General features: G+C 44.2%; 1 protein-coding gene across 1 annotated transcript; it reads right to left on the reverse strand.

Moving 5' to 3' along the window:
• GABRQ (gamma-aminobutyric acid type A receptor subunit theta) lies at positions 1-22,402 on the reverse strand. The gene is made up of 9 exons (XM_036306139.1): positions 22,175-22,402; positions 20,058-20,146; positions 13,720-13,787; positions 11,208-11,428; positions 9,262-9,344; positions 8,597-8,734; positions 7,871-8,023; positions 6,343-6,596; positions 1-5,729 (listed from the first exon to the last, which is right to left on the reverse strand). Exons 1-9 carry the CDS (start codon positions 22,321-22,323, stop codon positions 4,803-4,805), a joined length of 2,082 nt encoding a protein of 693 aa, XP_036162032.1. The 5' UTR covers positions 22,324-22,402; the 3' UTR covers positions 1-4,802.
• Between the last annotated feature and the right edge of the window lie 2,819 nt (positions 22,403-25,221).

The raw sequence follows: 25,221 nt of genomic DNA on the forward strand, positions 1-25,221 counted from the left end.
TTATATATATATTTATTTTCTTCTTTTGGCTATTTACAAACCTTTATTTAATCATAATTTTCAGAAGCATAATTTTATGGTTTCTTTTTTTTTTAATTCAGAATTGGTCATGTCTTTTTCATGCAAGAATTTACATTTAATAAGAACAAAGGGCACCAGGTCGTCTTGTGGGGTCTCTGCTGCTCTGTGTCCTTTTGTGGGTCAGGCCATCCAGGGCACGTGGATCTTAGTCCTCTTCCTTTCTTGGTTTTCATCTCCTGGACCCAGCACCTCTCTTGAAGAAGTACATGCGTATATGTGTAGTTTTACTTTATTTCATCTGCCTCCAGAATGACACTGGCTTGACTGGCTTCTGAATAATTCCTTGGCACTGTGGTCAGTTGCACTACACCTGTGTACCTTCAGTTCTGCTGATGACTACTGACCCCAGGGACGCAATCTAACAAGATGGTGGGTGCAAAGTCTCACACATGTTGAGTCAGCAAAGGTGACCCTGACCAACTGGGGCTTTTTCATAATTGAAGTATTTGAGGATGACACTGTAACACCCCCCTCCCTACCCTGAAAACCCAACACTGATAATAAAGATTTCATATTGATCACAGGACATTATACAACAAACATGAACACAATGCATTTTGTAGGACAAGTCACAATTTCCTTTGGTGCTCAGCACCACAATAGGGTACCATATTGGTGGATAACTTAGCAAATGCATTCATTAGTTAATAGCTCAGAAGGTTAGTTAGCTCTTTTATGTACAGAATAAGGAATGGCCACAGTCTCAGCAAAACACAGCTCTAAATATACAAAGACTTTGCAGCATTGCTATTAACTAGATGACATAGATTGTAAGAATACATTTGACAAGCTCTAGTAAGACTCAACAGCTCTTCTGTTAGTTCTGCAAAAGTGACCCACAGTGTCAGATGGAACAGGAGAGAATTTGGTAGGAAACATGTCCCACATAAATACATTAAAATGACACTTTGAAGAGACAGAGGGTGTCTTTCCCACGGTAGTGATGGAGAGGGTATTTGAGGGGGAAAGTTAATATGATAGCCCATGTGAGGAAAAGAAAAGGAAATTGGTAGAGGATTAAGTGGGGGTTGCTCCATCCCAGACTTAGCAACACCTTTTCCTCTGCCAAAGATCAAAATTATCTATCACCACAAGCACTCTCTGGCTAGGGCTGAGAGAGGCTCCATGGGCCAAACCCCAGGAGTGCCCTACTTGATGCTCTGCACTTCTAGAGTTACTTAGTGTGAGGTATGAAATAGGAGGGGATATAGGCAGCCAGTTGGAGGAAGGTTTGCCTGTACCACTGGGGATAGCTGAGGATGGGGCTCAACAATGAAGCTAAAGACAGAACACACATTGAACATGACAAGGGGCGATCTGGCAATTTTCACGCTAAAATGACCAAGTCCATGGCAAACTCACAAGGTTCAAGTTTCTGAAAAGATGTCATTGCCAGACCTCCACCTCCCCTTGACACTTAGCCTCACACAGTGTGAGTTGCAGTACAGTTCAACACATTGCAGCACATTAGGGCAATATATTCTTTTTAAGATATACTATTATATCTAGCTACGTGAATCTATAGATATTTACAACTGGCTTCTCTACTCTTCTGTGCTTTGAAGTTTTCCTGTGCATTGCTGCCAGACACACCTTAAACCCCATTTTTGTCCCCACTGATCTAGTCTCTTTCACTAGTATGACCTCACCCTAAATGAACTGCTTGCCTCCTATAGGGCTCAAAGGCCCTCCAGGATCTTGGAAACCCAAATCCAAACCAACCAACCAACGTTTATGTCTTCCTGTAGCCATGGTGGGAGCTTCATATGTGGGGTCATTGCTACCTCTCTGTGAGAGGTGTCCAAAAAGAAAGAAGCAATCTTAGACTTTCCAGGGGCAACTTTTTTGTTTTTAATCTGTCTTACAAGATTGTGTGTGTGTGTGTGTGCGCGTGTGCGTGCGCGCATACAAGTGCAAACACATGTGATTGTGTTTGTGACATATGTGCAGCTGTGTGTTTGTGTATGTATTTGTGTGTACTAGTATATGTATATACTGCTGAGGGTGAGTGCCCAACATGTGTATCATGTATGTGTGACTCTGTAGATCTCTGTGGGTGTGTATGTGCAGGAGGCTATATTTATATGCTGCATCTATAGAAAAGAAGAGGAGAGGTGATAAAATGGGTTGATCCTGGCAGGCAGTCCCTGGGACCTATTGTACTTCTCTTCTTGGTCAGCCTTCTCACCTTTCTAATTATCTCTTTCCCTGGAGGGGGTGGAAAGAGGGATTTCCAAATCCAAGGCTGAAGTTCAACAACAACCATCCCGGGGTAGCTACTAAAGCACTGCTGCCCCTGAATGGACTCACCACCACAGTCCATGCCTGCAGCCATCTCCCAGGTACCTTTGGTTCTCTGCATCCAGCTGTTAGCATCCAATTCCCTGGGTCATTTCCTCATATCACAAACCTGCTTGGGGCTGCCTCCAAGGTCAGGCTTACAAGGTGGTTGAAATAAAGGGATGAGTTATCAAGGCTATATACAACCATATCTATAGTTCTTTAGTTCTTTATATCATATTTCTATTCTCAATGCATCTTTAAGGCATTCCAAACACGTCCTTCCAGGACAAAGCAAAATGCTCTGCATTCCCAACTTATCCCACGATTGAGCAATTCCTACCTCAAGGCACTAAATTATCACTTCCTAAGACTTTAGGACTACATTCACTTCTATCTAGGAGATAGCACAAGTGGGTGGAGGGAGAAGAAGAGAAGCCACTCCCTGAAACAGGAATTGGAAAGAAGCAGTTAATCAGCCTGGCCAAAAAGATACCTCCCCCTTCCTGTGGGAACAGGCCAAGGGAATTCTGTTGGTTCTAGAAGAGCCACCAACAAGAAATACATATGTTTTCAGGTGTATTTCCTTTCACACCCATTCAAATCAGATAAATAAGCATAAGTATGCACACGTGCACTTAGGCCTACACTCAGAACATACCCATGTGTGTACACACAAGCACACACATACATAAATCACAAGTTTACACACTCTTTCATAAGGGTGCATACACACATATATGTATCCACACATTGTTATATATACATTCTTATACACACCAATAGAGATTTACACTGATATACATATAGCTATACAGCTTCTCAAATAGTTGTATGTGCACACAGAACTACCTTGATGCACACACACACACACACACACACACACCCTGGTATACACAGAAACAAACACAGAAACACAGTTAAAAGGGGAGGTGACTGAGGGATTGCAGGGAGGCTGCCTAGGAAGGAAGGAGGACCATATGCTGAGTGCTTTGCAAATCTTGTTCCTCCATGGCCTCAATCAATGAGTTGGAGTTGTTTGGCACATTGGAGCACAAGCTAATTTCTACTTCCCTTAGAAGCCCCAGTGAGTGGGCAGTGCCCATATTCCATATGTTCACACTGGTCACTGGGGGCTTCCTGCACAAATGCTCCAGGTACCATAGAATGAGGTCTGGTGCCTAGCAGAACCTGATGGAGCACCCCCTTTTGTAAAGTGAAGGGGAGAAACAGGGAGTGCCTCAATTGAGAGAGTTAAGTGGACAAGAAGGAAGAGCAAGTGGTGTGGCTTTACCACTTACTGGCTGCATGTTCTCAAGCTCCATTTTTCCCCCTTGGAACATTGGGACAATGTGCTTTGCCTTCTCTAGCTCACAGGGTTCCTGTGAGGGTCTGACGAAATGATGGTTCTGTGAGCTCATTGACACTACACTGGACAAATAGAAAGGATTAGTATAGAGATTCACAAAAGTTGTTCATATGCTATTCTAGATCAGATGGTGAAGTAGCAGGTCAGAACTTTTCTAACTCTAATCTTCATTCACCACGTATTTGTTCTATGACTAGTGTTCAGATCAGCATCTGACCTAGACACATGTACTAAGTCCCTATTGTCAAGCATTCTGGAGCAGAAATATAGACAAGAGAAATATAGACAAAGATGCCAGTTCAATTTGGTTAATCTCCAACTTGACATTACTCAGCACCTCACAGCTCCTGCTGGAAAAATGCTCTCTCACCTGACATTTCACTCAGCACCCCTATCTACCCACTTACATTCCACTCCCAATCTTGTGCTACAACAACACACTCAAAATAAAACAGAAAAATCGTGCAAAAAAGGCACTTTCAAAAGTCCTCAGTTTTCCTAGAGCCAGTCTACTGTACTTCCAAGCCATAGATAGCCCTTTCCCTGTGCATCCTAGCCCAACTAAGCTTGACTTTCTCCCATAAAACCCTAAGCAACAGGTGAGCAAGGACCATAATCACTAGGAGGGGGGAAAACGCATAAGTAAAAAAGTAATGAAAAAGAAAATTCAACACTTTAGGGGGACAGAAAAGTCCCCAGAAATGTTTGTGCACAGGGCTCAGCTCGTCCCTCTGTCCCTCAAGCTGGCTTCTCTCTGTCCTCTAAACATTTCTAGGGGCTTTTCTGTACTTATTAGATATTAAAAATATTTGAAAAGGTGGCAGTCTTTCAGTAGAAAATAAAAATCAATTAGCTCTTGACCTCTAACTCTTTCTCAATCCCTTTCCTTCCAGCCAGAACACGTTATTACCAACAGCTCACCACCTCATGTTTATAAAGAGAAAGGTAGAACTGATTTGACTGTCCAAATAACCAAAATTAAATTAACAAAGGAAAGAAGGCAAAACGGAACCAAAATAAACTGTGAAAGGAGCACAGCACAGTGTCCCTGCTACTCTGGGGCACTATGGGACTAAAAGCCATGGTATGGCCAGTAAATAATGTTGAACACCACAAAGGCAAGAGGGAAGAGGATCCGGCACCACTTATCAATCTTAGGAATGTAGTCAGGGTCAAAGATCTCAGAACAAAACCTTTCCCTGCAGGAGTGCCCAGGGCTTGGAGGGCAACTATCATCAGATTCTGAACTACTGTCCTCATCTTCATCAAATCCCATGAAATTGTCATCATTATGGCTCCAGGTAGTGTCAGCATCACGCTGTAGTTGGTTCTCAAGGTCAAGGTAGTCTTGTTCAACGTTGATGTCACCAGGCAAGTGAAGGAACTCCTCACGGCACCTATGCATGTTATCAGGCTCACAGCTTGCTTCTTGCACGCACCCCTGGCCATGGATGAGCAGATGCTTTCTAGTGGGGCCAGAGCCATGGTTGTCATCCAAGCTGTAGCTCTCTTCAGGGTCTTCTGGGTCACAGAAGGTCTCAGCATGGCAATGGGCCTCACCAGGATTGTAGATTTTGGTAGGAATAACACTGCCATCAGTCTCAAAACCATTAAAGCGAGTGTCACAGCTGTGCAGTGCCTGCTCTGAGGTGGAGGAGAGATCATTCAAGCTTTCTTCAGTGGCCAGCCAAGACTGGAGCGAGAGTGAAGACAGTGAGCTGAGGCTTTCTGAGGTGGCCAGTGGGACCCGCTCTGAGATGAAGGTCAAAGAGTCGAGGCTTTCTGGGCTTGCTGAGTGGGCCTGCACTGGTCTAGAGAGAGGAGAGCCACTTTCGTCTTTGATGTCAAACTGGTCATCTTTTGAGGAAATAGTGGATAGACTCATAAAGTCAGCAGATTCACATCCTACATGAATAACCACTTTTGGGGAGGGAGGAGCACTTGTGATCGTTTCGACTGACAGAATCTCCTCTTCCTGGCTTCTCTGGCACACACGGGGCTGAGGAACAGGACCAAGAGGCTGTTAGCATGTAAGGGGAGTCCCTGGTGGCTGCCAAATCTGTGTAACTCTGAGGCAGCTGCTCCCTCTGGAGTGCTGTGTGGTGAACAGAGGCAAGGCCTCCTCAGGCAGTTAAGATTTGGCTCCCTGTGAAGGAGGGAGTGGTGCTAAACATTAATGTACCACCAGTAGCAAAAGCCTCAGCATGGCTTTGGGAGTCAGAAAAGCAAAGGAAGGAAGGGTAGACCAGTTCTCTGTTGTCTGTTTTTTTTTTTCCCTTTCGACCTCCTTATGCTCCCTTTTGCTCTGGCTCCATCACTTGCCCTTGGAAGCATGCTAAGTGGACTAGATTTGAAGACCAAAGGTCTGGGGAAATCTAGCTCTGCCACTTACAAGCCTTGTGACTTGGAACAATGACAACCTATAGAGGAGTGATAATAAATTTTTCTACTTCTTTGTTATCTGGTGTGTGTGTGTGTGTGTGTGTGTGTGTGTGTGTGTGTGTGTGTGTGTGTGTTTTAAAGGAATTACTAAGAAATGTGAAAGGGTCAAGTGCTAAGCTTAGGCTAAAGAGGTACTCAGGAAAAGCTGATTATCAGCCAAAATGTCAAACCTGCAGCTCTGATTCCTCCTGGTAGCGATAGTGATCCATGATTTTTCGGGCTCTGCTGCGTTGCCTATGACGGCGCCGAGTTCCTACTCGGCTGTAGAAAAGATAGTTGATGTAGACATATTCCAGCAAGGACAGGAACACGAAGAAGAAGCATACAACCATATAGATGTCAATGGCCTTGATACAAGAAAATTCAGGGAGTTTTTCCCGCAGGTGTGAATTGATGGTGTTCAGGATGAACATTGAAGTCAGACCTATAAACAACATGGCATAGGTGGCTGAAGTTCTTGGCAAGCCATTGGACTCATAGTACAGGAAGGGAGCAAAGACAATTTCTGGGGTGGGGAGGGTTCTCAGCAGAAAAAGGCCTTCAGCTCTCTAAGTGTGGGGCCTTTCCTCTTTTTTTCCCCCTCCCCATCTTTACACTGAGCCTGTGCTTCAATAGTTCAGTGACTTCTCATTGCTTTTAGGATCAAGTAAAAATTCTCTAGCTATGATTTTACAGAGATTTACATCTCCAGTCCCATTTTACCCTATAATGGCCCTCACCCTTTGGCTTCTAGTCCATATGCTTTCCTTTAGCTCCTCAATATTAAATGAGATCACATCCCTAGAAGGTTTTGTGAGCCCTAAAATATTACAGAAATATAAAGTTTTAGTATAGTATATGTTCCTAAAGAAGGAATCTAAGGAGTCTGCCTCAAAGATGGTAAAGGAGAAACCAGACCTAGATCTAAGACACACTGTTTTCTTTGTGGTGAGGCCAGATATACTTAGGAGTTGATTTCTTAGGCCCCTCCTTGATACTGCTAAAAAAGCTTTGATGCTCCCCATTGTTTAGCCATGAAATTCCAACTGCTTAAACTACATTTTAAGGTCTTTCCAAGTCAAACCAATCTTTCTGCTACTCTTCCCCAGCTGCTGCCCCAAGTACTTTATGATTTAGCTCCCTTTTAGGGCCCTTGTGCTTTTAATCAATTTATTTCCTCTTTTAGGGAATGGCAAATCTTGTGTCTCTGCCTCCTACAAGTCTTGAAAACCCAGTTCATGCAATAGTTTCTTGGGGCAGTTTTAGCTAAAAACAAAACAAGCAAACAAACAAACAAAAAACTGGGTCATTTCCTCCTGTGGATTCCAGTGTCATCTGTCTTGGTCTTCCACTAGGTACTCATTGAGGGCAGCTCCTTTAAAAGTCCTCTGCTGCTTAGTAGGGCATTTTGATATGTTGTTTAATCAATGTTTGTTGTATTGCATTTCTGATCTGCATTTAGGACTTGTCCATTCATTTATATATTCAGAAAATAATGAATTCTAGTACTTTGGGCCCAACACATGAAGATCCCAGCCCTTATTTTTTTCACACCTGTTGGTCTCTCTGCTGGAGATTGGCTGAGTACCTGTACAAATGCTTGCTGGGTAGGACCTATCTTGTTTCCTTGCCCTTGCAGTCACACACTGTTCCTATACTTTTCCCTTACTCAACTTTTTTCCTCTCTGGGATTTGGGAGAGAGGGAGGGAAAGACCTACCGATTGTCACCCTGGCTACAGAAGATTCATAGTTCATCCAAAACGTTGCCCAAGAAGCAATAGTGGTGATGATAGTAGGCCAATAGACCTGCACAAGGTAGTTGATAATTTTCCTCTGGATCAGGAATCTCAGTATTAGTCGCACATAGGAACCTGGCAAGAAGACATACTGTTATCAGGGTGGCAGGTCCAAGGGGATTTTCAGGGTTAAGTATAGGATGGAGGAAGGGAAATCAATGGGCAGTTCAATTTCTAATACTACAGCCTAGGTGGTCTGCTGAGCAGACCACATTTGCTGCCTTAAGGACAGTGACAATGGCATGTGTCTGTATGGCATAGCAAATCTGCTTTCTTCTTCTTCCTTTCTCCCTTCCTCCATGTCAACTGAAATTTAAAAATTGGAGAGACATGACATGTTTTAAAGCTGCAAACAGATGGAGGGTGAGGGACTGGCCCTGAGAGGAGGCCTGCTTTTATCAACACAAGCATGAATCCTTTATACCTGTGGGGTGTTAAACTTGGCCAAGTGCTTCCACACCCATTTCCTTATTTGCAGAGAGTAAGCCACAGGGACTTTAAGAAGGACGTTTTTGGTAGGTTCCAGAATCAGAAAAAAATAACAAAGGAGGCCATGCAGAGTGTAGAGGTCCAAGGCAGAGGTCCCCAGAAGTTTGCCAGGGTACCAAAGAGACAAGAGACAGGAGACAAGGAAGTAGTTAGACCCACCTGTGTAGAAAATCTCCTCTTTTCTAGTTATTATCTTTCCCAGGAGGTTAAATTGAGGGATCTGTAGCTTTTCAGTCCCCTGGATGGCATTCTCATCACCTTCCCAGTATAACATGATGTCTTCAACCGTGTAACCATCTGGGAAACAGAGAGTAACAGAGTTATCCAATCTCAGAAAACAGGGATAGGCAGATTTCACACCAGTACAGTCTGTGGAATCAAAGGATGGTTGATACCTGCACTTCGGGGGTTCCTTTGTGTTTTGCTGAGTCTGAGCATTTGGGGAGGGGGGCACTTGGAAAGGGAACTCTCAGTTTGGAGGTGTATTGTTGTTGTTGTTGTTGTTGTTTAGCCAGGAAGGAAAGCACAGCAAAGAAATGTGTTCCTATCCACTAGCTTGTGCATAATTTCCCAATAGCAGGGTAAAATTTTCTCATGGGACTATTTACACCCTAAAGTCCACCTTCTCCCAGATGCCATGTCTATCTATCTATCTATCTATCTATCTATCTATCTATCTATCTATCTATCTATCTAGGAGAACAGAGACAGGGAGGGAGGGAGTAGGGGAGATGTGCCATTCCTGTCACTATCAAGTCTGTCTTTAGTTTCCCAATGGCCACAAACATAGGTAGGGAAGAAGGGTCCATGAGAGATAGACATACAGCTCTCCACTTCCAGCTTGCAAATCTGCTTGTCCAAAGGGTATTTCTGAAGATTCATAGAACAAGCTGCTGTGGTGGTGAGTCTGCAAAGGAAAAGCAAAAGGAAAAGAAAAGTGAGTCTAGCCCAGGCAAGCAGCCACTCCCGAGAACATTGCAACGTTGGGGAAGGAGAGGTATCCCAAGGACTGACCTGTCCAACACCTTCCTGTACTTCCTACACTAGAGCTGAACCCTCCCTCCCTCTCTACTTTTTTCCTTCCTTCCTTCCTCCCTTCCTTCCTTCCTTCCTTCCTTCCTTCCTTCCTTCCTTCCTTCCTTCCTTCCTTCCTTCCTTCCTTCCTTCCTAAAGGTAAGATGACTTACAATTATGTAAGGAGGAGAGAGGGACATTGTATGTGACAAAGAAACCAAAATGTCTGGCTGGACTTGAATGAATAATACACGTGTGGCATGTCAGGATACCTCGGGGTGTCCAAAGAAGACGGGCCCTTGAAGAAACTGAATGCAGAGACAGAAAAAAGGACTTTCTTGCTGAAGAAACAGCAAGACTGCCAAAAGTAAACTGCTGCACTGAAGTAGCTAAAGCTCCACATCTGCTGTGCAGTGCTCACATGAAGTCCTCAGGTATGGATGTAAACAGTGGCCCAGACCCATCTTTGGCCATGGAAGCTGTTCCCACCCCACAGTGCTCTCATCTTTGTGTATCAGACTTTGAGGGTACTGTGAACTAGCAAAATGTCAGTGGATATAAATGGGTAGGAGGGATAAGGTGGGCCATGAAGTGTTGGGCAGAGACTTCAAGTAGCCTTGTGTTGGGTCCATGAGAGGAATCTGAGGAGGAATCTTGAAGAAGCTAGGGAAATGGGAGAAGTGACCAGTGCAAACAGGATAGTTTTAAAAGCTCTCTGTCATCTGAGCTGGGGGGCTCTGCTCCAGCCCTTATTCTACCATTCCCAGCAGCTAACCCCAGCCTAGTAGTCCCTTTCAACTTTTGAAATGATGTCCATTTTTCACAGTGGGTAGGGTGTGTGTGTGTGTGTGTGTGTGTGTGTGTGTGTGTGTGTGTGTGTGTGTCTCCCTTCTGTGAATCCTCCATGCAGCACTAATCAGCTGAGGTCCCTTTTAAATGAAACAAGTGTGATCAGTGTCTTGTTCCATGCAAGCTTTGTTATTCTCTGACTCCAGCACCTTGTTCCATGGGACAGTGGATGGGCAAATAAGAGGGAAACAAGACACAGAACAGGAGTATCCTAGAGAAAGAGAGACCCAGAGATAGAGCTGAATCCTGACAGCTACCTCTTGGGGAAATTTTCTGAGCTAAATTTCTCTCTTATGCCTAAGTGATGGTTTGTAAGAGATGATACTGTGAGGAGAACATTGGTGGCTGTCTGCAATGCTATATATGGACCAATGAGGAGTTCTAGCATGCACACATTCTGTGTGTGCAGAGCCACAGACAATACACACATACTGCATACCTCTGGGTCTCTACATGATACAAATATGACCAATGGCACACCTTGGGCCCTCTCCCTTACTGCATGGACTTCAGAATTTATATGACTCCCTCCCTCACTGCATGGGAGAGAAATGACACAAAGATAAATAACAGAATTCTATAATGCTAAAGCATTGATTTTCCAGTTGAAAGAATCAAGGAGGATTTATTGACGAAGAAGGCATTTGAGTTAGCAACTGAATGATGTCCAAGATTTGGACTCATGGAAAGGGCCACTCCAGACAGAAGCAACAGCAGAAGCCAAGGTGTGGAGACAGGACAGCTAAGGATGTCTGTGGAAAATTGGGTAGGATGAGTGAGGGGGCAGTGCAAGATAGGTTTGAAGAGCAACGGGATCCTCCATGTGTTCCTTAGAGTGCATTCATGGGATACTCAGTGGGAATTATGAAGCCTGCCAGGAGGCTCCCCTGACCTCTGGGAAACTCACCGGATGCCATAATGCACTGTTCCATCTGGGTGAAGCTGAAACATACGATTTTCCACAGTCATGTCATGCACGAAGGTATCCTTGCTATTTAGAAAGTAGCAGTCGGGGAGCCACAACTTGTCAGCCATCCGATAGTCCAGAGTCAAGTTTAAGTTGGTCTCACAGTATGCTAGACGTGGGTCTTTCCAGGTTTGATGAAAAAACATCGTGACCTTACAGTCCTGGGGAAAGAAATCTCAATTGTGAGCAAGGTTGTCCAACTTTTCATTCTCAGAGAGTGTGTGTATGTATGCAGGTGTAAGAAATCTATACTAATAAAAGCCTAGGTGGTCCTCACACCCTCGTGCGACGGCCTCACGTCATCACAAAATGGCCACCACAAGATGGCCATCACAAGATGGATGGCAGGGAAGGGCAGTTGGGGGTGAACAGGCCAGCAGGGGAGGGCAGTTGGGGGTGAACAGGCCAGCAGGGGAGGGCAGTTGGGGGTGAACAGGCCTGCAGGGGAGGGAAGTTGGGTGCTACCAGGCTGGCAGGGAAGGGCAGTTGGGAGCAATTGGGTCAGCAGGGGAGGACAGTTGGGGGCAATCAGGCTGGCAGGGGAGGGCAGTTGCAGGAAATCAGGCCAGCAGGGGAGCAGTTAGGGGTGATCAGGCAGGCAGGCAGGTGAGTGTTTAGGAGCCAGTGGTCCTGGATTGTGAGAGGGATGTCCAACTGCTGGATAGGGACCCTAAACCGACAGTTAGACATCCCCTGAGGGGTCCCAGATTGCAGAAAGTGCAGGCCAGGCCGAGGGACAACTCCCCCCCCCCCCCCCGGCACAAATTTTGTGCACCAGGACTCTAGTCCTATTAATAAAAGCCTATGTGGTCATCACGCACTCATGCTGTGAAGCCCTCATGCCACAATGAGCAGTCACCAGGAGGCTGCATGCGCAGTGGGGGCACATGGGTGGGCGGGGCTGCGTGTGCACACAGGTGGGCAGGGGCTTGACGCTGCATGCACAGCATGGAGGTGGGTCCTGTGGCTCCATGCAGTGAGGCCTGGGGTCCCACAGCTCCATGCGGCATGGAGGTAGGACTCCCGGCTCTGGCTTACTTCTTTGGGGCAATCCATTGAGGAGCCCCGGATGGGTGGGCAGGGCCTACCTCTTTGGGGTGATCGATCACGGGGCTACGGCACTGTGAGAGGGCACAGGCCAGGCTAAGGGACTCCCCCCACACTCTGAATGCATGAATCTTATGCACTGGGCCTCTAGTACATTATAACTATTGATGACTAATGAAACATATGTAAGAATGTTAAATGTTAAGAATAATAAAATTAACTCTGGGGAATTAAAATCCAGGTTAATAGAACATTATCAATAATTTTTAAGTTTCAATATATCCCTTTCAGAATATATTTCCTACACCTCCCAGCAGTAACCATTTAAATCTTAGATTTAAATGACAAGAATTCCCTTGTTTTATGTTGAAGTTTTTTTATTATTTTTTTTATTTTTATTTTTTATCTATGTATGTGTTTCTAGGAAACATATTGCTTAGCTGGGCCTATTTGAAGATTTTTTTCCCAAATGGAATCAAACTGTATGAATTCATAATATTATTTCACTCAAAATTATATTTGTGATATTCATTCAGGTTGCTGTGTGTAATTAAAATTTGCTCACTTGCATTGCTTACATATTGGATAATATTTCTTTACATGAATATACTATGTATATTATTGTGTGAACACACCATTCATGCCAAAATCACAATGAAATAAGAATTATAAAGTGAAAGTTCTACGTCATACCCCCTCTAAGAACAGATGGGAGTTTCTAATGCTCCTGCCTTGCCAACATTGGTATTGTCTGACTTTTGACTTTTGTAAATCTGGTAGATAAGTAATAGGGTCTCATTGTCGTCTTATTTTTCATTTCACTGATTAATAATAAATTCAAGCATCTTTTCATATTTTTATTTGCTACTTAGTTTTCTTCACAAAAGTAAAGTTCCTGTTCAAATTTTCTGATCTTTTTTTTTTGTTCTTAGTATTCTTTTTATTAGTCCACATGAATTATTTATATTTTTGTATCAGTCCTTTTTGCTGCAAATATCTTAGTCCATTCTAATTTATCCTTTCACACTTGTTAAACTGGTTTTGTTTGTTTTGCAAAACAAAAGTTTCAAAAGTTTTGGCTAAACATAATTTTTATATAGTTGAAGTTACCAGTATTTATTTTTATGGTTTGTGTTTTCTGTGTCTTTTTTTTTTATTAAGTCCTTATCTACCATAAAGGTGTAAAGACAGTACCCTATATTATCTTTTAGAAACTTCATAAACCTTTTAGGTCTAGAATCCATATGGATTTATTTTTTTATTCCAAGTGGTTGTAGTTTCCAAAACCTATTGTTTCTCCATATGAGCTATGTTGCCTGTCAGAACAACTGGAGTTGACTTATGACTTTACCCATTGTCCCATGTACTTTGTCCCCAGTTTTACGGCTGGAGCTGGCACACTTACCATAGTTATTTCTGAGATGTGTTCAATATTGGAGACATACATAGATATTCCCACAGGCACAGGGTCACCTGCAATGCAGGAAAACAATATTACATGTAGGGTAAGATAAAGGGTAAGAATCTGAATTCAGGAGCCAGACTGCCTGGTTTTGAACCCCATTTTGACACTTACTAGCTGTGTGACCTTGAACAAGTTACTTAACCTCTCTGAGCCTTTATTTCCTCATGGGTAAAATGAAGATCATTTAAGCACTGGTCTCACAGTTAATGCAGACCAAGACCTTAGAGCAGGGCCTGGCCCCTGATACACTAAAAAGGAAGAAATTAGGGCAAAATAAAGAGAAAATAAGGTGATGAAGCACTCTTCTTTTAAATGTTTTCCTGATAAAAACTAAGGCACAATAAACGCAAAACCAAGAGCTAAGATATTTGGTGTGTATGATATTTGTATGAGTGCATGTGGGTGTGTCCATGTGTGAGGGAAGGTGTGTCTTTGTGTGAATGAATGTGTGAGATGTGCACATGAGTTTATGTGAGCATACTCACAGGGATGAGTAAATATGTGAGTGTGTTCATGTGCAGGTGAATGTGTCATTGTGTACATAAGTATATGTGAGCATGCCTGTGTGTGAGAGAATGCATGAGCATGATTGTGAGCTTCAGTATGTGGTCTGAGAGTAAATGTGAGCACATATACATGTATATAGCCATGTTGTATGAGAGTGAATCTATTAGTGGGTTCATGTGAAAATGAATATTTGTGTGTGAATGAGTGAATGTGTGACTATGTGTGAGTGTTATGTGAGTTTGTTAACATGTAAAGACATGTGTGAGCATGGGTGTATTTGGGAACATATCTGTGTGTGTGAATGTGTGTATATGAGTATATCCATGTGTATGAGTGAATCTGTGTGTATTCATATGTGTGAATGCATGAACATATTTGTGTTTGCATACATGGTATGTGATTAAATATGTAAGTACATGCAATCATGTAGGCATGTTGGTGTGTGGAAGTGAATGTATGAATGTGTTCATGTGCAAGTGAATACATGAGCATCTTTGCATTTGTGAGTTTGTCTGTACATGAATGAATTTGTATTTTCATGTATGTGAGCATCTTTGTATGTGAGTGACTGTGTGACCATGTACATATGTGAATAAATGTGGGCATGTTTACATGTATGAATATTTCAATATTATTTAAATGTTTTTGAGGGAGTGAATGTGTGAGCATCTTTATAAATATGAGTATACTCATGTGAGTGTATTAATGTGGATGTGTGAGTGAAGGTATGCGAGCCAATGAATGTAAGAGCAAATTTCTGAGTGAATGAATGTGTGACCATTTAATTGCATTTAATTGAGTGTACTGTGTGGGAGTGAATATGGGGTTGTCTCTGTGAGATTGTTCACATATTAGTATATTTGTCAGCATGTCCATGTGTGAGTGAATACATGGTCATGTTTGTGTGTATAAAGTTGTCTTTACATGAGTGTATGTGGGTATGTTTGTGTGTTGAGTCAATATGTCTGTTTACATGCATGAGTATGTTCATGTGTGAGTCTGTGTTAGTATGTTAAGTGCATATAGGAGGGAATGTATAAATGTGTGCTTTTATGAACATTTTTGCATGAGTGACTCCGTATGTGTGTGAGTGAATATTTGGGGATGTAAGTGAACTTATGAGTGTGTGATTGTATGTGTCTGTGTGAGTGAGCATGTTCATTGTGTGAATATGTGAATATTTGTGTGTGTTACCTTGTTCATATGCAAGAAATAACTGTAATAAGTTATCACACTTATATATTCACATTCATCATATATATGTGTGCGTAAGCATATTTATGTACTTTAGTGAATGTGTGAGCATGTCTGTGAGTGTAATTGAGTATGAGTCTATGTGAGTGTGGTTGTGTGTGAGTAAATGTGTGGCCATGCTGATGTGCAAGTGAGTTCATGAGCAAATTCATGTGAGTTAGTATATCACTGTGCAGGTATGAGTGAATTGTGAGCATGTCAATATGTGCATTTGTGCATGCTGATGTCTATATGTATTAATGAGTGAGCATGTTTTTGTGTGAGGATATTTGTGTGAGTTGATAAATATGTGGACATGTTTGTGTGTGAATGAGTGTGCTCATGTGTAAGTGAATACATGAGTCTGTTTGTGTGTTAATGTGGGAGTATGTGTATGTGAGTGAATGCATAATTTCATGTGTGTGAATGTTTAAGTATGTATGTGAATGAATTTGTGAGTGTGATTGTGGATGTGAGCATGTTTGTGTGTGGATGTTTAGCTATGTTCATGTGTATATGTGAATGTCTGAGCATGTGCATGTGAGTGTATGTCAGTGTGTATATATGTGTGAGTAAATTCATCAGTGTATTGAAGAGTGTTTGTGTATGTTAATATGGTGTGTGTGTGTGTGTGTGTGATTGAATGTGTGAGTGTGTTTCTGCCTCCTGGCTTTCTTTTTCAGACCTAGGTCTGAGTGCTGCCCATTCAAATGTGATCAGGAATGTGAAAATATATACTAAACTATAAGGTATTGTGGAAAAATGCATTTTTATTGTTTCCTCATTGGCTCAAAGCTGCCTTCACCAAGCCCCACAGCTAAGTCATTATTCTATGTAGTACATCACACTGCTGCTATGGAAACATGTATGCCACCTGCAATTCAGCCCATTGGTTTCATTGCAGGCTGACTACCCAGAAGCTGAGTTGCTAAGTGGGAAATGTGTTATTCCTACCTCAGTTCTTCAAAATGCAAAGTGCTACTGGGATTCAGCCTATGAATGGCAGCTGAGAAGTAAATGGGCCTCTGTGTGAGGTCATAGCTCAGACTCTAGCATTCAGGTTTATTGTGAATAATCCCCAGAAAAGTACTCTGTAGTGACAGGGGTTTCTAGAAATGAAGTTCTTTATTACAGGCTTCCAGGTGCCCCGCATTCCTTCAGAGGATGGACGCTGTGTTAGGCAAGTATCAAGCCCCAGAGAGGCCAGGCAGTCAACCCCTCACCACCTCACTGCACTGTCAGACTTCTTATCCTAGACTAGTGATGGCGAACCTATGACACGCATATCAAGACCAGTGACACGCGAACTCATTTTTTTGGTTGATTTTTCTTTGTTAAATGGCATTTAAATATATAAAATATCAAAAATATAAATCTTTGTTTTACTATGGTTGCAAATATCAAAAAATTTCTATATGTGACACGGCACCAGAGTTAAGTTAGGGTTTTTCAAAATGCTGACACGCCGAGCTCAAAAGGTTCGCCATCTATGTCCTAGACCGGGGTGGGCAAACTTTTTGACTCGAGGGCCACAATGGGTTCTTAAACTGGACCGGCGGGCTGGAACAAAAGCATGGATGGAGTGTTTGTGTGAACTAATATAAATTCAAAGTAAACATCATTACATAAAAGGGTACGGTCTTTTTTTTTTTTTTTTTTTTTAGTTTTAGTTTTATTCATTTCAAACGGGCCAGATCCGGCCCGTGGGCCGTAGTTTGCCCACGGCTGTCCTAGACCATTCAGTGCCACTCAAGCAACCCTATCTCCTGTAGAGCATACCCATGTCCAAGGGCTCCCAGTTAAGGGGGCAAGTGGGAACTGAAATATAGTCACCAAGCCATGAGTCCTGGCTCAGGGATATAGCCTGGAGAAAAGGGACCTCAGACCTATTTATATTTTATCCACCTAGAGGGGACACCTTATGTGCTAGCAGTGGTCAAGATGAGAGCTTAGCTAAGGTATCCCACATCCCTAAAAGCATAAGAAAGGGGAATAAGAAGCTTCCAGATAAGGTGTCTAAGTGCTCTCTCTGGGGTGATGGCCTCAGGCTCATATCCCACTGCTGTCCCGCCTGATGGGCTCAGGAAGGCAGGAAAAGTGGGAGGGGGTTACCACTTCCCTCCCTCTGGGAAACTGTGTTGTCTCACCTCTTCTTCCTCCCTAGAATCCATCAGAATACCAGAGGAAGACAAATAAATAAAGGAATGATGACAATGTCCCATTCATTCCTTCACTCCACACCTATGTCATGCTAGGTGCTGGGCTAGACAAAGTCATCAGGGGTCTGCCTTTGGCAAACACTGTGAAGTCCACTTCTCTTGCCCAGAAGGAAGCAGCTTTGTTAACTTTCCCAGGCTCCTCCTCCTCCACTTCAACCTCTTCCTCTTCTTCTCAAAGATATAATAAGGCTCCCATCTGAACCTGACCCAGTTAGGTGTGACTTCTGCATTCGGGTTGTGTATGTGTGTGCCTGGGTGGGAGGGGGGCTTGAAACTCTACTTCACTTCAGACACAAAGGGGAATCTGACTCTGTCTAGTGGGAGACTTTACAGAGAGTCCTGGTTCCCTCAACCTTGAATCCCCTAGCTCATATATCCCATTGATTGCTTCCCCTCACAATACAACAGCCCCAGACTTAAAGCCTATAGTGTCTCCTTCTGTCTAAATGTTAGAAGGTCCAGTGTTCTTCTAGCCCTCCTACATTCATCTACTGTTTGGCCAAATAAGAAACTCATCTTTTCTCATATGCCCCAGTCTGCATGTTCATAAAGCGTATGAGGAGTTTGTCAAGATGTTAGGCATCAGGTGTAAACAAATGCAAATTAGCTCAAAATATGGATATATTGTGAATCAGCCACATCTGACAATCCCCAGAGGTTAGTCCTTGCCCTGCTCCTTACTCCTAGCCCTGGGTGCCTACAGAGATGGCATCTTGAAACATTTCTGTATACTGAAATGGATGTTGGTCAGCCTTTACTGAGAAACAAGAGAATGAGGAAAAGAGAAAACATAGTAGCTACTCCCTTGACACCCACCCACTGGTGCTTGGTGCAACTGATCAAAAACCAGTGTTATGAAATGGGATGCTGGCTGTGCCCTGACACCTGAATTTCTATATTGAAAAGAGCTTGCCTTCTGCCCTCTCCACTCCTGCTTCCCAGTCCCAGTGCACACTCACCTTGAATCCTGGGGCTGCACATTCTGCCCTCATAGAAGGAGCATACAGCAAAGGGGACAGGAGTGAAGTGTCCCACCTCCAAGCTTAGCCCAGGGTGACCATCTTGGTTTTCAATGTGCCTCCCCAGGTAAATCACAGCCTTCCACCCCTCTCTCCGAAAAGGTCTATGACAAAGGAAATTCCCCACAGTTGTAAGCCCTTTAGGGTGGAGGCGTTGCATATTCAGACGACCTTTCTCTATTCATATGTACAAATGTTAACCATTAGCATTCATTAACACTTTAGAATAGGGGGTCTACTACCATCTGCAGGAAGTGGAATGCTTTCTCTGACTTAGCCATTCACTCTTTTTTTTTTTTTTTTTGCTTCTTTTCTGTAACTTTGAGCAGAAATGTGACTAATCTCTATTTAATGCACAGTTCCTTTTGTTTGTCCTTGATCTAGGTTTTCTGGGTGTCCCTTAAGCTAGAGGATGCTACTCATATTCTGAGGGTTCCCTGTCCCTTATAAATTCTGACCCAGGCCATTTGCCTTTTCCAAGTGTGTGTGTGTGTGTGTGTGTGTGTGTGTGTGTGTGTATGTGTGCGCGCGCGGGGGGGGGGGGGGGCGGGGCGGGGGAGTATGTAGAGATATAAGGAGAAACTGATGTATTGGCTTCCTGGAGGTTCAAACATCAGTTTATTTGTCATTTCTCATCTCTGTGCTTGCGGTCTGAGTGATAAAGTACAGAGTTTGGATTTTATTTGTCAGTTAAATAAAACCATCAAAAGTTCCTGAGGTGATCAGGCTGAATTTATAAAGATCATGATGCCTGGAGTGTGTTGAATAAAATGAGCTTGGTGGGAACTAAAGGTTTAGGGAGTAGACAGAGGACTGGTGAGTAGGTGATGTAGACAACACAGAGGAGACCATGCCTTTAATTTTGAACTAACTGAATAGGGTGAGTGTCCAGGGTGCCCAAAATGTATATTCAAGTAGAAGAACATGTTACTCTCCACAGATGGGACAGAAAATTCTAGCCTGAGAAGCATAACACTTGTTTTGTTTGGCATACCCATTTCTGGGGTTAGCACTATCCCAGCCACACCAGGAAGTGCTCTTCAGGCTTTCTCTGTGTAATTGTAAAAGAGTATGGAGGTAAAGAAGAGGGCTTCTTGCAGAGAAGTGCGGAAAATTCCAGGGGTAGAGCAAAAGGCCTGGAGGTTGGAGGCCGGATGGTGTTCACTGCAGATCTCTGAAGGGGAGAGGCAGAAGTATTGAGTCAGGGGAGTGCCACTGATCAGCTTATTGAGTAGGGGTAGCTTGTTGTATCTCAGCTCTGTTCCACCTAACATGACTCTAGTGTCTGGACGTATCTTACCTCCAAAATGTGGTCTCAGACGGGCATCATATCCTGACAGCACCCTGTCCAAAATCTTGTGAACCACAGCTTCATTTGCACAATTTTTGCTAAAACAGAGAAGTCATCAGTAAATGACACATTGCTTCTCAGAGAACAAACACCAAAGAGCACGCCAGGTGTCAGCTTGCCAGGGCCTTCCCTTCTCCTGCACACACAGAGACATGTACAGTCATACATGTATGTGTCTCTCCCTGCTCCCCTCCCTCTCTACAGTGAGTCAGCCAGAAGTGCAGCAGTGACGCACTTTCCTCCTCCCCCTCCAAAGCTTTTATCCAGAGGATGGGGCACACAGATTGGATCCTGGTTACTAGGGAGGTTTAGGGGTGGAAAGGGGGAAGGCTATAGGGGATGTGGAGAGGGGATGGAGGGGACAGGTGGGAACCCTCAGATAAATGCATTGCTTCAATCCCCTAAGAAACCTCACCTTACCATCAGCCTGAATACAGCTTTCTGGGTTGGTGGGAATCTTTACAGGGACACCTAATTGCCTCAGGAAAGTCATTTTCTACCCTTAGTGCCCTCCTGAGCTGAGCCAACCAGTTTACATTTTCCAGCGCAGTCACATTGCCTCTACCTGGGCTAGGGCTGGGCATTTTGTTGTCACGTCTATGTGAACCTTTTTATACACCTGTTTTAAACACTTGGCATATGGCATATGACACAGAGAGAGCCTGGCTTATGTAGCAAAGATTTATGACCCTCACCCAATCAAAACATTTCAGATTCTTGAGGCTCAAGGCTGTCCTAAAACAACAACAACTTGTATTCTGGGAGCAGGCATCTCTCTGGCTAAGTATGTGCTTCCAGCCTAGATGTGTCTTGGGTGAGTATATATAAGTAGACCCAGCTCAGCCCCGCAGAGCCGATCTTTCCAGAAATCTCTGATGTGCTCACCCAATTCATCTAGATCTTCAGTGGGTCTCTTTCTCCCAAAAGGGGCTTGTGAATTAGGACAGGCCCTGGCTATCACTATGGCTTTTAGAATCTTTGACGCAATGACCAGGGAATGTCGACCCCTGTGCATTTCAGTGTGTGTGTGTGTGTGTGTGTGTGTGTGTGTGTGTGTGTGTGTTGGATTGAGGTTGAGACCATTGCAGAGCTGTCTGCTGGAACCTTGTTTAACTACCCACCCTCCCTTTTTTGATGACATGCTCATTTCTGGTTTGCCATTAAAATTATTTCCAATCATCTTTAATGACAAAATTTCATTATACATCATTCCAAAGTGTGCACATAAATTACTCCTAAATTACAGTAATGCATTCCCACCTGTTTAGGACTGCATATTACCCATATGCCAGTACTCAGGTTCCCTGGCCAATGCAAATACACATTTCTGTGTGATCTACACATAAAGATTGACTGTTTAACATCTCTTCAGATATTTGCAGACTCAAACAAACTTAAAATCAAACACAGAAAAAAAACCTGAATCTTCAAATGTTTTCACAGGAGTACGTACAAAAGTGCACCTCTCTTAGACCACCTGGTTATACGGTTATACAGCCACCGATCGCACTATCTGTGCTCCTGTGAAACTGAGTCATTAATTTCTATCTGCGGCATCAGAAAAGGTCCTCACCGCTCAACATGCACATGCAAGAACACACACGCATGCGCCTCAGGGAACAGACTAAAATGCGCACTCAAACAGGTGTCTCTACTGCGTATGCTTTGAGACTTGCCCATCACCCTGTACCACCACCTCCACTCCAATCCCACAGATGCCAAAATACATGACTGGGGAAAACTGCCCACGGTCGGTCTTAGTTCCTGGGGATGGCTGGCAGACCCTGGGGTGAGGGCATCCTCTCCCCACCCCCGGGGCTGCAATTTGGGCATACAGGGCTCTGTCAGGTGCCACAGTAACAGGTGGGTTCCAGCACAGGACTTTTTTTCAACAGGTCCCCTCCACTCCCACCCAATTTCCCTCAGGGGACCCGCAGGCAGGGCCTGAGTGCCAGGGCTCCCTGACCCTGGGTCTAAGCCTCCCCCAACTCACTCTGTCCAAGTGGCATGAGGTTGCCCGCCCTGCTCTGTGGCTGCCCGGCCCGCCCTGGTGGCAACTGGCTTACCAATTGAAGACGTTCTGGACGACTTCAGGCATGGTCGAGGAGAGCTCGATGTAGAATTCCGGGAGAGAAGTGGTGTTGTTGCCCTCTGAGAGCCATGTCCTGATGAGTAGCAGGAGCACAGCGGCTCGCAGCATCCCTCTGATGCCCATGGCCGCAGCGCTCTGGGGGCCCGAGAGCGCTTAAGAGAGCCCACTGCCACTGGGACAGGGACGGGGTGGGGACAGTGCAGGGCGGGAGGGTGCTCAGGGATCTCTAGGAGACAGTAACTAATGTAAGGAAAGCAGATAGGGCGAGAGGAGCAGCCCCCGCAGCTCTGCTGCGGCACGCATCACCTCTTGGATGGTCCTGGCAGCTGTGATGGTGCGCTCCTGCAGCCGCTTCAGGCTGTGACTGGGCACCCAGCTGGAAGCTCGATGGCTCCACCCACTCCTATCACGGCAGCACCCGCTGAACCAATCCTGCACATACCAGTTGCCGCACAAAAAGGCGGGAGCTCTTGTCTCCACCTAGAATCTGTGCGCTACTGGGTATCTCCCGCCCCCCTCGTCCTCCCCTCCCTCTTTCAGGCCTCTGCAGAGGTTCCCAAGCTAGCCTGAGACAGGGGCAGGGCCAGGCTGGGCAGGGGAAGGGGGAGGGGAGCCACCTGCTACAGGGCTAGGAGCTGATCTGTTGCTAGGGAGATTGGCTTGGTCCTGCTTTTCCTCTTTGCAAAATGTAAAATGTGCGTTTCTCCTGGAAAAGCATGTGCTCAAGAGGGTGTGTGTGTGTGTGTGTGTGTGTGTGTGTGTGTGTGTGTGTATGTTGAAGGGGGTGAGGTGCTTTGACTACTCTGGCTGAATCTGTGTTCTGAAAGAGCTGGACACATTAGGGGATCAGGAGATATCTGACTGCTTCTCATTACCAAACCCCTGGCTCTCCAGTAACCCCACGTGCCTTGCCTCTGGGTGGAGTGGACAGTGATCACGAATAGGTTTTATGGCACCTCTGTGGCCATAGCAGGAGTGCCTCTTCATAAGTATGGAAATTGGGCTCCAGGAGACTGAGAGTTTCTTGAAGGCTTTAGTTTCCCAGAGTATCCTTGACTCCAAGTTTGGGTCCCTGGGACAGAACTTAGGGAATTGGAAGGGTTTACCAACTAGGACCATCCTGAGTTGTGACTCTGTCCCCTAGCCAGGGCTTGCAGAGTTGAAGTGAGGATCTAAGGCTGACACCATTGAAGGGGAAAGAAGGCAAAGGCGAGTGTTTCAGATGTTCAAGGGAATTAGCCCCTGGAGAGCAGGCCATGCCAGTGCTCCTAAATTCTGGCCCTATTATGTGAAAAAGCCTGGAACTTTGACTAGAGGGCTCTTATTCTTTCCACTACCTTGAATATTGTCCTATGAAACAGAAGGATCTCAAAGAATGAGGAAAATTCTCCACCCAACCCCTTCTGTCCTTCCCATCTCAAATCCAGGACAAAGCAAGTAGAAAAAGAGGTTCTCCTCACAGTCCATGGGCCAGAAGGACAATCAAGAAATAGACCTCAGTCATGCTCACCAGTGTTGAACTTCCTAGGGCATGCCATTGGGAAGGATTGCAATGAACATAAATTTCAAGTCCACTCTTGTTTAATTAGAACATTCACACAGAAATACAGCCCTCTTCCCCTTTCTCTCAGCATTTGAAGAAGTGAATTGGGATTGCTTGTGCCCATCAGAGCTTCAGTTGCCTGGTTGGCTGAGGTTTCCCCAAGGTAAGGGTTTAACTTTTTATTCCTGCTTTCTTAACCATTTTTAGAATCAAACTTTAAAAGTCTTACAGTTCTCTGCCTTCTTTTCACGAACAGACCACCCTCATATCTTCCCTCACTTTCCCCTGCTATTGCAGCAAATGTTCTCCTTCCCATGGGTGCAGAAATAAAAAAGGATGGTGGGACCTATATGTCACTTATTGTCATATACAGGAGTGGATCAATTGAACCTACTCCCACTGCTATTAGTTCTGTCCCCATTGTCCCTGGTCACACAGGCATTATTGTAGAGAGAATCTTACACCATTCCAGGTCGTTTTGTCCAAATATTTGGATTGTAATATGAGGAAACTGAGGCCCATATAAGAAAAAGGGATTAAGCACATACAAAATGGACACATAACCATTGAGGCCCAAACTAGAATCCTGTTTCCAGGTTTGCCTATTTCCAGAAGGTTATGTTTTGTGTAACTGAGCTTTCACTGGAAGTTCAGGCAATCGCCAGCAGGTGGGAGTAGATTTATTTAGATGTAGGATGTTCCCAGCAACCTGGAATTAAATTCCACAGGCAGTGGGTCCCTCATTTGAAGCTTGTAGTTATAATTTTTGGGTGACCTTGTGACTATGGAGAGTGTCAAAAGGTTGATGATGATGATGAATTCACTTCCAGACCTTACAACCCAGAGGGCCCTCACAAGAAAAAGAGGCTGAAAAGCAATTAAAAAAATACCAAAATGTACTTGTTTAACTTTTGTCTATTAGAAGATCCATAAACATACAAATTGAATGGACTCAAGCCTGAATATGGGATCATGTTATAGGAGAAAAAACATTGGCCTGAAGTTAGTCCATTTGTGTTCTGAACCCAGGTCCTACCACATGACAGTGAATGTTCCAGTTTGGCTGGAGTGTAGGGTAAATTTGGAGTTAGTCAAGCGGTAAGAGGCAAGAGATTAGGCAGAACCTGGCCTAGTGAGCACCACACACACAATGCTCAATAAATAAATAAAGCAAGAAAGATAGTTTTGTACTTACTTGTCCAAACTAAGGAATTTGATTCTTATTTTAGAGTCACCATAAGCTTTTGAAGTGTTTGTGCAGGGAATGACTTAATCAGAGTGGTGCCTTGGAAAAATCCCTGGTTACTTTGGAAAGGAGGAACCGGAAGTAAGATTGAGGACAATGACAGAAGTTAGGAGGGTATCTTATACCTCTGCTTCTGGTAATGGCAGCCTAGGTGATTTGGACTAAGTGTCCCAGGGAATTCAGGTAAATAAACTGGATGAAATATAAGAAGAAGTTATCTTCATAAAAAGCT

The sequence above is a fragment of the Myotis myotis genome, unplaced genomic scaffold (genome assembly GCF_014108235.1).
Source record: "Myotis myotis isolate mMyoMyo1 unplaced genomic scaffold, mMyoMyo1.p scaffold_m19_p_4, whole genome shotgun sequence".
In the NCBI taxonomy this organism is placed as follows: domain Eukaryota; kingdom Metazoa; phylum Chordata; class Mammalia; order Chiroptera; family Vespertilionidae; genus Myotis; species Myotis myotis.